Consider the following 12,964-nt stretch of genomic DNA (forward strand, 5'->3'; position numbering starts at 1 on the left):
GGATATTAGATGCAAGTTTGTTAAAGATAAATACCAAGTACCAAGTTTCCACTTCTACATAAGACCAAATACCAATATGATGAAGGAATAGTAGCTTTAGACAGGAAGGTGAGGGTTGTTTCAATGATATGTTTGAGCTCAGTAACTCTGTTCTGTTTTTGCGTATGTGAGCATGTAGGTTTATGAGTAATACCAAAGACACAACATAAATTTTGAAACTCATTACTAGTATTCACCACAACAATCAGTATGTAAGAATTGAGTTTTTGTTGATAATATTTTTCCATAATGTATGAGAGACAATAAGATGGGCTTTTAATTTGATGGGAAACAACCAAGTAAATCAAGTAAAACCATCAAAAAAAATTAAGAACAATTTTTCATACTTTTGTTTTACCTGTTTTGCAATTCACATTGGTTGACAACAGCTAGTGACATAGATAGAGGAAAGGTATTCATGTGGACCATGGATGTAGCTCAATACAACCATATGACTAATAGCATCATACATTTGGGAATCTAAAATATACTGAAAGTATTAAACAGGCTCATACAATTCAAAATTCTAACTCGAAAATTCGTTGCTTGCTTGGTCGGAATAAAAACTTAGACCAGTAATATGAGCGGATTAAATCAGCCCAAAGATTCGAATGTAACACAAGAAACAAAATCACGGGAGCACAGGCAAGTGAAGCAATGACATATGGAACCCATTCTAACTTGTAGTCAAAGATCAAAAAGATGGCAGCAATAAAGGCTGAGACCATAGTTGTTATGGAGATGAAGAGTGTTGTGAGCCCAAACATCAACCTTGCGTGCAATGAATACACAAACTCACTTTGTGCATAGCTTGAAGTAAGAATGGACAGTAACAACACAATTGATGCAGCCGAGGTAAAGAGTGCTACTGCATTTGAGAGAATAAAAATCATAAACCACTGCTCTTTGTGGAAAAAAGGAGTATTTGATATCTTGTTGCTGGCACCAGGAACTGTGAGAGCTGCTGCGAAGACCACAGTAGAAATGAGAGTTGCTACAAGCATACATGAATTGGCTGTCTCCTTCATGGCTTCTTCACCTACTTTAAGTAAATCTTTATGATCCTTATTGAAAACTTCTATGGGTGTCATTCCCTCTGAATTTTTCATATACATATGAAAAGGTCGCACAATCTCTTCCACTTCCTAGAATCATAAGCAGGGTGAAAAGTTAAATAGACAATTTTATTAACACAAGAAAATGAATATTACATGACATATCAAAGATGGATTTAAATGGTATTAATATCCTCTTTATTTGAAATGAACCCATTCCATTGTTCATATTAAATATTACAAATGTATCCAATGTCATGTCATTAAAATTTTAAATAACCTGACATTTTCTGTGCTCAAATTCAGAAAATAAAATATTAAACTTCCACCTGACATTATAAATTCGAAATGATATATCTAGAAAGTATTGAAATAGAAAAAAATAGAAGATCTAGTGGTAAGGAATACCTTAAACCACAATAGCTCTCGTTGCATTTGAAGGTTTGCTCGTGGGGCACCTAGTCTTTCGACATGTGGCAACATTGCAGCCAAGTGTAGCATGTTGTTTTTGTCAACATCAATATTTCCTACTATGTAATCCTTAATTGCTCCTATGTTATATATTAAATTAAACACATGTACGTGACGATGCAAAACAGCAACATGAAATACGCTTTGCTCTTTTTCATTAACTTCCCATAAGAGATCAGGATACTCGCAAAGAAGCAAAGCTAAAAACTCAACATTTCCAGACATTGCAGCATCAAAAAGTACTCCTGAAGGCCTGCTGATTAGGTCTGAAATTTCCTCATCTGATTGCTGCAGAACTTGCTCCCAAATTCTTTCAAGTAAATCCCGGGCCAATATTGGCATTGATGTTTTCTTATAGAAACCTTTGAAGTCTAGAAGAAGGGTAAAAGTATCAATTGAAAAGAGTTACCTTTATTAAAGAGAAATGGGAAGCAGCAAAGTTGTTCTTTGGAACGATAGTGAAAGTATGTAAATCAAAAAAAGAATGTAAAATATGTTGGGAGTGATGCGAAATGTTGACAAAAAGTTGCGTTATAGATCCTTGCTAAAATATTTTACATCCAATTGTGTCCACACTCTTTTACATCATGAGTAGAATGTAAATATTTTTTGGAAATTGTGGTCACCTAGTGTGAAAAGTGTGAATATTGTGAAGTTGTGAAACAATAATTTCCCGAATTATAATGGGGGTAGAAATGATTACTCTGAGTTGGGAACTTAAGAGTATACATTAAGCTAAACACTAATTATCTATTGTGAAAATTGGACCGGGTTTAGAGAAACGTACACAAGCTGGTGTATCTTGCCACGATCTTTAGGGGACTGCCGTTGGCAGTGTGTGTAGCCTTTTGAGCCAACACATGCAAAGCTGTTTTCCCATTATTATTATCATCTCGTTCACAAGCCATTTTTGGATATTTACTTAGCATATCCAATGCTAAACCTATACAAGAAAAGAGTTTTTATTGTAATCAGAAACTATGTTTATTGTAGACGAACAGATTTTTGTTGTAGAGCCACAATTATGTCAAGTGAGGTGCATCTTTTTTAAGCAGTAACGCTATGAAATTGGAAGCAGAGAGAAAGAGAGCAAGGAATATCCAAAATTTGACTTCCACCAGAAGTTCTTAGTATCATTATTAGAAATTCAGTATGTGAGTCACCGCAGAACATGTTAATTTGTCCATGAAAGAAACTCTGGGATTGGGAGTGTACTCTAACAAGATTATATCCTAAACAAATTCTAAAAGTTCCAGAAAATATTGGGATATGATATATAATGAATTACTAAAACAGAAGCAAGATTGAAGGTAGCATGTTATTAGTTATATAGCCATACTGACAAGTGACAAATTTCGGAGCACGAAGTAATGTAGTCTTACCATACAAATTGCTGGAAAGGGTAAGAAAAAACAGCCTAATTCGTTCACAATGATCTAGACAGTCAAATTCAGTCTTTGAGTAGAGATATTCTGCCATTTCCTTATGTCCAACTTCAGCTGCCATGCCAAAGGGTATCAAATCCCTACTACCACGCTTCATTGTCAGTTTATTATTCTTTTCTATCATTAACTTTGCAATTTCGACCATTCCAGATACAGCAGCAATACTAAGGCCTGTGTCTTTATTTATATTTTCTATAGCTAGATCTTCCACAGTCCCATATTCCACCAGTTCTTTTACAAAAGATAAGCATTTTGAATGAACCGCTATGTGAATCACTGTATCCCATGATTTTGTCAATCTAGCATAAAGCATGCCACGATCTTTATCTATGAACTGCTTAGCAGTTTTCCAGTCACCGTTAAGTGCAGCTAAACACAAGGCACGGGAGTGATCTCTTTTTTTCCCTGTAAAGTTTTAAAAATCAGAGACTTGTAATATATATAAAAATCTGAGTATTGTAATATAAGAACATAAAAGTCTCTTGTGTAACCCCAAAGCATAAACTAAACTTGGTGCCATTATCTAAGCATCTTGAAACGAGCATCGCAACAGAAAATTATGGCATATTGCATCTAGGCAATACAAGAAGAGGTCTGAAAACGACCACCTTAGTTTCTTTAAATCAAAATCATGTTAAAGAATATTGAAGATCTCATCTAGGAAATACAAGAAAAGGTCTGAATATGACTTGAGGCGGCCAATGGTAAGTAGAAGATGGCTCACTACAAGTCACTGCGGAAGAAGATCTTCAACAAGGGGACTTGGTAATAGTCTATATATGGAAGAATCACTTTCCTGCTGGCACCTATAACAAGTTGAAAGACAAGATGTATAGGCCGTTTCAGATCATGAAGCATATTAATAACAATGCTTACGTTGTTGGACTCTAGCCAGAAATATGTATTTCCTCTGCTTTCAATGTTGTCAAGCTATTTGAATCATCTTCACTGGCACTAGATGAGTCGAACAATGAGAACTTAAGACACAGTTCTTTTCAAGTTGGGGGTACTGATATTGAATGAATGGTACATAAAACTTTCCTTGAACAAAGATTTCATCACGCATTAAGTCACAATAGGTTTAGGAAGTAGAAAAGTAATAGTATAAATCATGGAGGCCGGTAACAGAATCACGTAGTGAAATTTGGTTTTCTAAAGGGTGCCATTGTGAGGATGAAAACTGACAGAATGTTGTGATCTATGTTTGTTTTCTGGAAAAATTCCCTTATTTTATGCCTTCAAATTTACTCTTTTTTTTTTTTTTTTTTTTTTCATAATTGCAAATTATAAGCCATAATAAGATCTCACCAGTTCTATGAAAATTCCCAGAATCCATAGTATTTAATGATGTTTTTTTAGAAATTTGATTCTCAAAAAAATAGATTTAGAAATTTATCCCTTTTAAACAATTTTTTTAATGTTATAATTTGATTTCTTTCCCAACATTAATTAGGCTTTTCTAGTCTTCTAATTGCCTAGTATTTCTTTACTATATATTAGTTGTTGTAGTCCCTTGGGTACTGTCAGACAAGTAGTGGAGTTAGAGTTTTAGTTTAGGGGCGCAAGATTAAAAGACAATACTAAAAGCAAAAATAATCTAAATATAATAATCAGTAATGGTAACAAAATAAATGAAAAAATTGTAAACAAATGTAACTACAAATATATGTTTCATATTATTTAAAAAAAAAAAAACCAATTCATAGTTACTAATAATATCGAAAGAAGAGATTAATGTAAATACATAAAGTTTAAATATCTAATTTGATTCAATAAAATAAATTAAGAAAATAAATTCACCTAAAAGAATTTAGAGTATAGCAAATACCTATAGGTCATTTTTTACAGAGTCAGGGGGGAAATCGCAACCCCCCTGTCCCATGTTGGCTTCGCCCTTGTCATAATATTTCTTAATAAAATTTTAAGATATTTTTTTCTTCTTTTATCTTCTTTTAATTTCTAACTAGTGGCAAACCCACACAGTTTAGAATATATCATTATTTTGAAATGTGATATAATATATAATTTATTTTCAAAATTTTATTGTAGATAATTTGTTCTCCCTAAAAATTAAACAATATATAAAAAGCAATTTCTCTATCTCTATTTTTACAAATATATAATATTACTATAATTTTTGGTATTTTTTATTGATATTATTCTTCTTTAAAGTGGTCCATATTCTTCTAACAATTTATGCATTATATTTTCCCAATTTCTTTTGGTAGAACTAAAATTTATAAGTTTCAAATTTATTCTTCAAATTTCTCATTCTCTTAATGTTAGCAATCTCATATTCAATGTAATATTCTAATATCATAATAATTCCTATACTTCCATCACTTTTAGTTAGTTAGTTAGTTATACATATTGGCCCTTTAATTAGTTAGTTAGTTAAGATTATAATGAGTTAGTTACATGTTCAATTAAGTAGCCAATTATCTTAGACCATGTGAGTCAATGAGATTAGAGCCTGTCTCTTATAAATACATTATCGTAATCATATTTATGTAGAGAACAAGGGGGAAAAATTACTCTCAGGTGCAAAATCTGTCTTGGAAGTAAGAAATTCAACTTGAGGAAAATAATCTGGTTTTTGCAAACATGGGTCGACAACAATCTCAACTAATTGTGCCGGTTGCTCCGTTGACATTGCTGCATTTGAAGAAGGAAATTTAAATTTACATAAGTAAATGTACACCTTTTGGTAATTTTTTAAAATTAAATTAGAAAAAATAATAGCACACTCTTCTAAAATTCTAAATGGTTGGTCTAATAGTTCCTAAAACCTTATAAAATCTGTGAAATTTTGGATTCAAAGGTCAAAAATCTATTTTGGAGTCACTCCTATAAGATTCCTCATAATAATTATCTTTAAGGGAATAATCAGGAGCACTAGAATATTAGCACTATATATATATATAAAAATAAGTTGTCTCTCTAGTTTGTGAGGTCAAATTGTGGACTCACCTGGAATTTTCCAAAATTTGTTGAGCTTATAATACGAAAAAGAGTGGTAGATCGAGTGTATGAGGAAGCCAGGAAACAAGAGAAATGGTTGGTATGGAATAGTATAACTGTTTATGTTTTATATTATCGGAAAAGGAAAGGAATTTCCACTCAAACATTCCAACAGCAGAGAATTCTAAGTACACCATTTGGTCGAGCATCAAATTCCGCAATTTTTAGAACACTCGATTACACCACTTGGCCGAGCATAAAATTCTGCTATTTTTAGAATCCCATTCCACAGATAAAAATCAAATTCCACTCTTTATGCCAATTTTAATCTTCAAGCCAACTTAAGAAAATGCTTAAAAGCAGAAGGCAAATCAATTAGAAACTAAATTCAAAACTTTAAAAAGGCAATATCAGGCAATAACTGATATGTGTGGTTCAAAACTTCAAATGCTAAGGGTATGTTTGGTAATTGTTTTTACCCCTTAATTTATAGTTGCAAAAACAATTTTTTATTTTTGAAACTAAAAAATTTGTTTGGCGACTCAAAATAGATAGAAAACAAAAACTGTTTTCAAAATTCAATTTGTGAAGAAAACTAAAAACAATTAAAAGACTGTTTTCAGTTTTTAGTTTTTAAAAGTAAAAAAAAAAAACACACATTTAATTTAATGAATCTGTCTCATTAATTGAGTTAGCATTAGAGTTCAAATTCTAATAACAACATATTTTAGTATTTTTTTTCTTCAAAAAACTATTTTTTTTTATTTCAACTAACCAAACAGGTAATTGATTTCAAATATATAAGAAAATAATTTTTTCTTTATATTCCCAAAAACAAGTTTTTAAAAATAGAAAACCAAAACTGTTACTAAACATAACCTAAGTTTTCGTTGAAATGATAAAAGGGCAAATAATGGTAGTTGAGAAACAAGTTTTTGAAGATTGGGTTAAGGTAACCTATATAATTTTTTGTCATTTTTTTTTGGATGGGTTTGTCATTTGTTTTTTAACTATCAATTACAATATTATTTTGTTATTTAATTGATATTTTTTTTTATATATATATATATAATATCATGATCATCTAGATGCTAGAGGATTGCAGAACAAGCACTTCCCTTATTATGGTGATGTAGCAATTGTGTTTGGTAAAGATTGGGCTAATGGAAAAAGGGCAATGCTATGGACGCGACTGAGGAGATAGATGGTAGACAAAGAGCCAAACTCCTATAGGCTTTAGATGAAGTTGAGAAGAAGATGGCATAGAAGAGACCAAAGGAAATGGTTCTAGTTCCCAAACACAAATACCTATTGAAAGTATTAGTTCAAAGAAGTTAAATGAAAGGAGCTCAAGATCCCATGATGAAATAGTTGAGACTTTAATGGAGACAGGGAAAGACTTTGGAAAGAAGTTTGAAGAAATTAATGGACATAACGTATATTTATTGATGCACTTCTTTTCTTCCACAACTCATAATCGACCAATTCAGCAATTGTTAAATTTATTGTGAAAAAAGCTATGTCAATAGCAATATTGGAGGTTTATACTTAAAAAAATAAAAGTGATGTCAACACGTTTATGTGCATAACGTGTAGATCACTTTTCATTTTGAACAAAGAATTATAAAATACACGGTTTATATATTGTTGAGGATGAAAAGTATTGCAACCATTGTAGATAGAAGCAAATGGATGGATCTTTGCAATAATTCAAATAATTGCGAGGGTTTGAATCACATAAGAGCGTAGAGAGACAGATGGAAAGGATCCTAAAAACTTCACAACATAACTCGGTAGTTTTTATCTTTAGAATGATTTTAGACTTAGACACATAGACATATAGTGAGGCAGTAGGAAAGTGATAAGAAGTAGAACACTTTTTTTTTTTTTGGGATAAATTGTTACAATAGATAAGGGAGAGAGAATTTGAACCTTGATTCTCTTTATAAAGAAATTTGGTTAATACCACTAAATTATAAATCTCTAGATAGAACATGTCTATTTTAGAAGGATAAATTACAAATTACATCCTTAAAGTTTGGGGTTGTTTAGATTTTACACCCTAAGTTTCAAAATTTAAATTTTATCTCTTGAAGTTTGGAGTATTTGGATTTTATATCCTAACGTTTCAATCAGAACTTAGATTTCACCTCATAATGTTTAGGGTTGTTTGGATTTTACACCTTATAAAGTTTAGGGTTGTTTAGATTTTCCACGCAATGTGCAGAACATTTGATGATTTGTTTTTTTGTTAAGTGGAAAATGAAAATATTTGATGAGACTTATAAGTATTAGTCTCAAATTCTTCTTAAAATGATGCGATTATTTTCTAATAAATTATAGTTGATAGAATATATTTGATTTTCTAAATTAAGCTATTTATATTTGTTATTTGAAAGTGTTTTAAATTTTAAAATGATTTTTTAAGGAAATATAATGCATTTTACATTCAATTATTATATAAGGTGAGATATTTTGTAAATAATGTAATGTATGTTACAACTTGTGTCTAGTACTCCTTACAAACGGTTCATTTTTTATACGTCTTGAATGACTTAAAAATGAAACATATATAAGTAAATCCATCACTAGTAGGGAAGGTGTTAAGCACCCTACAATGTTATTTTAAATTTAATCTTTAACATGACCATTTAAAGAACAACTAAAATTTTGGCATTTGGTTTTAAAAAAGAATGATAGACATGTGCATGTGAAATGAAAAAAAGATAAAACCTATCCTAGGATGACATGTGGATGTATTACATGTATAATTTGCCCTAAGGTGACATGTGTGAGCATGGAGACATGTACAAAATGTATAGACATGTGAAAATTTTATTCTACAAAGCAAGATAAAAAGTGCATGGCTAAACATGTGAGCATATGACATTTACTAGGAAGATAAATTGCATAGGTAATTAAGTAAAACTTCACTCCATAGCATAGCATATTAATTGCAATTTTATTAAATTCTTATAAACTGCGAGAAAGGTGTCATTTAAAAAATTTATTATTTTAAAGGAGAACATTTTATTTTGAAAAAACATGAGATTGAAAAAGCATTTTTGCGGCCTAAAGAGTCTTTGTGCAATTTTTAGAGGTCCTTTTGGCAATTTAGGAAATAATACTTTTGGAAAATGGTGGGGGATCAAAAAGCAATGTTGGGAGAGGTATTTGTGGCTTATGGATCCATGAGTTGGGTGTTTTCTTGATTAAGGTTATTGGTTTGGGCCTAAGGCTTTTAAAGTGGGTTGGTCTATGCATAGAGCTGGGCTTGTTCCCAAATAGATTGGACTGACCCACCTCTTCCATTTCTTTTTAATCTTACCGTGTTCATGCGTACACTTGAGCTAAAATAACCATGTGAGCACGTATTCCAAAAATAAAAGCATAGCATGAAAAAATGAAATAGGAAGTAGGTGCTACCCATTTTGGTTTGCCATTTGCTATTGCTTCCCTTCCTGCTGCTTGCTTTTTCCATGCTTCTCTTGTTCTGCATTGTTTATGGCTGAAAAAAAAAAAAAAAAAACTTTTAAATTAGATTTCAAGCAAAAAATAGAAAAGAAACAAGAGAGAGCGAGAAAAAATTATTGGGTCGTCTCTGTTCAGTCCTGCTTCTTCATTATGCTTGATACTCTGCTTTTCTTTTCTTCTCTGCCTTTCTTGCTTCTCATTATCTGCTGCCGTTGTTTGTTGTGGTTGTGGGTTGTTGTTGTTTGTTGTTTGTTGTTAAATGGAAAAAAGGAGGGATCTTCGCTGCGTTTTTTGGCTTGATGGTAGAAAGGAGAGCTTTCTATATTTTGGTTCTGTTTTTGGGGTTTTGGAGGTTGGAGAGATGGTGTTGGGAGTTGACTGTGTTTGTAGTTTCAAATTGATGTAAAAAGATGGAATTTTCGTGTGTTTTCTGGATTTGCTTTAGGGTTTTGGTTTTCTTGCTTGGGGTTTTTGGTTTCGTTTTGGGAGTTTGCAGTGAGGTTGTTGTTCAAAGGAAGTAGAGCCGTAGAGGAGAAAAGGAGAGACTTTTATGGGTGTTTTTGGAATGTTGGCTGTCGAGATTACAATGTTTTAGCAATTGTGCAATGGATTAAAAATTGAAACTTGAAGACACTTAAAAGAACTATGTGAAACTTTCAATCAACAGTTAGAAATTCACAAATAAAATTTGACATACCCATCAATTAAAAGAGCTTAACTTGATCTCTAAATAAATCACATGTATGACGAGATAAAAATAAAAGGACCAAATATAATGAAGAAATAGACTTAAATAAGAATCGTACTAGTAATTTATGAAAACTAATTAAATTCATTAATCATTTTTTACTTGTGAATTTTAATTGCATGCTTAATTATAAATTTCAAATGGTATACTTAGGGTCCGTTTGGATAGAACTTATTGCTGAAAACTGAAAACTAAAAACTGAAAATACTGTAGCAAAATAATTTTAAAATGTGTGAATAGTACCGCGGGACCCATTTTTAATGAAAAAGTTGCTGAAAAGTGAAATTTGTGGGTCCGTGAACAGTGCATTCGTGCATTGTTCACAGAAGATTTAGTCAACACTTGCGGTTGGAGAAAAAAAAAAAAAAAAAACTTAAAACGCAGACGCAGAATAAGTTTATCCAAACGCAGACGCAAAAAAAAAACTTAGTACCAATTTTTATGGAAAATCACAAAATTTTAGCACGCATTCAACAGAAAATTATGTACTTTTTCCATGATTAAAATGAAAAATGGGAAATTTCATTAAATTTGTGATATCTCATTCGTTTTATACTTGTTCTTTGCCCGAGTAAGCAAATTACATGGAATTTTATGATCTTAAACAAACTTAATATGGAGGCTATATATATATATATATATAGACAATAAATAATGACGGTTGAAAAGGCTCTTTTGAAAAGTTAGTCTAGTTTGTACAAGCCCTAAAATTTGTACTGGTTAGAGACAAAATAAGTTTCATTCCCTCACATTTTTGCAAAATTCTGTAGAATCTATTGTTTTTATAACTCTCTCAAGGTCAAGGGAGATAGACGTCGCTCTAGCAAGCTTTTATGGGCTCACCTGAGATGCTATCAAACAAAATTCAAGTCCGCATCCAACTAAGCTTGCTTGTACCCTCTTGTGCTCTCACATGTCCTCAATCAAGGCTTGCTCGAGTAGGCTCAACCAAGTACTAATTGACATTTTGTATAGCCGATATGTCCATTCCATTTTGCCATCACATTCATTCTACACAAACCTCACTCGACGAGTAATTTCCCCCCAATCCAAAACACCTCTTATTTTATATATACACACACATTTTGCCCCTCTTCTTTATATTTGTTTCCCCTTCTTTTTATTTTTCCTCTTTGTTGAACATGCAACTCCAAAGGAAGTAGACCCGAAGAGTTAAATAACCTTAAAGCTTATAATAGGATTCCCAATTTTTTTAAAATTCATTCCTTAACTCCAATTAAATAATATTCAACGTGATATAATAAACCCTTTAGATTTTGTTCTAGTATTAGATTCAACTAGTCACTGGCTCGCAAGATGCATGAAAAATTTGACGATTTTTTTTTGTTAAGAAAAAAATAAAAATAGTGACCGCTATATAAGCATATAAGACCTCCTCCTTCTCGAGTCAAGAGAGAACAAGAGGGTGTGATAAATACTGCTTCAACTCTTCAAAAGCAACAATACATTCCTTAGTCCACTCAAAGTTTTTCCATTTGTAGAGGAGCTGGAAGAATGGCTGACATTGATTTGCGGATTGGGAGATGAATCTATTCAGAGCAATTGTCATTCTTGTTAGCTTCTGTGCCTCTTTGGGGTTCCGAGGTGAGTGCAAGTCATTTATGGCCTTGATTTGATTGAGATTGACCTCTATTCCCCGATGAGTGATCATATATCTCAAAAACTTGCCCGATCTGACACCAAAGGAGCATTTAGAGGCATTGAAACGCAACTTATGCTTCCTAAGAACCAAGAACACGCTTCCCAAGTCATTTAGGTGTTCTGAAAGGCATCAGACGATAGTGGTAATTCTTAGTAAGGGTTAAGAAAGCTGTCGTCTTTTGGTTAGAGAAAGCCAAAGGTATTTGGTGATAGCCTTGGAAGGCATCTAGAAAACTTACCAAGGATGTCCAACCATTGCTTCCACTAGCTGATCAATCTGAGGAACGGGAAAAGGATCTTTTGGGTAGGCCTTGTTTAAATCAGTAAAATCCACACAAACCCTCAATTTTCCTGACTTCTTCTTCACTACCACAGCGTTAGTAGTTATTCAGGGTAAAAAGCTTCCTTAATTGCCCCTCCTCGCTTAAGCTTATTCACCTGTTCTTTTACTGCTTTAGCATGTTCCTTTGAAGAGCATCGAGGTGGTTGCCTTTTTGGTACAATTGTGCAAGGTTTACATTCAGATGATGACATATAAAGTCTAGGTTAATTCCTAGTGCCTCATAAGCATTTCATGCAAATACATCCACGTTCTCCTTTAAAAGACCTATAAGTTCCTCCTTTTAAATAGGGGATAGTTCAGCCCCCACCTGAAAATACCTATCTTTGTCTGACCCAAGAACCACTTTTTCTAACTCCTTACAAAGCAAACCCTGTGGTTCAGTTCTGAGTTTGCCCTCAGGGTTAGCTAATTGCTACGAGACCTCTTCTAATGTAGAAGAAGTCTTATCCAACGATTTCTGTCTGATTGCGGTCATTAGGCATTGCCTGGTCCTTGTTTGACTTCCAACAAGCTCTCCCACCCACTCGCCCCTCGATGGGGTATTTAACTTTTATATGCATGGTAGATGACACTTCAACCACAATAACGTCCACCTCCACCACTTTGTTCCATGCTTACACGAGTAACCTAATCATCCCTTGAGGAACCATAGTCCTTCCATCAAACTCGACCGAAAGGGAGTCATACTTGCTTAAATCCTCGAGCTTGAGATTCAACCCCTTATATAAGTCAAGGTACATAATTTCAACCCCGCTTCCCAATCAAC

The 12,964-nt window shown here is 32.8% G+C and overlaps 1 protein-coding gene across 1 annotated transcript; it reads right to left on the reverse strand.

Moving 5' to 3' along the window:
* Window positions 1-557: 557 nt before the first annotated feature.
* On the reverse strand, window positions 558-6,058 carry LOC142642561 (uncharacterized). Its single transcript, XM_075816946.1, has 6 exons — window positions 5,981-6,058; window positions 5,546-5,665; window positions 2,948-3,415; window positions 2,353-2,508; window positions 1,503-1,936; window positions 558-1,184 (listed from the first exon to the last, which is right to left on the reverse strand). The coding sequence occupies exons 2-6, from the start codon at window positions 5,661-5,663 to the stop codon at window positions 558-560; spliced, it is 1,803 nt and encodes a 600-aa protein (XP_075673061.1). The 5' UTR covers window positions 5,664-5,665; window positions 5,981-6,058.
* Window positions 6,059-12,964: the final 6,906 nt, after the last annotated feature.

This window comes from Castanea sativa, chromosome 7 (genome assembly GCF_040712315.1).
Source record: "Castanea sativa cultivar Marrone di Chiusa Pesio chromosome 7, ASM4071231v1".
NCBI classification, from domain to species: domain Eukaryota; kingdom Viridiplantae; phylum Streptophyta; class Magnoliopsida; order Fagales; family Fagaceae; genus Castanea; species Castanea sativa.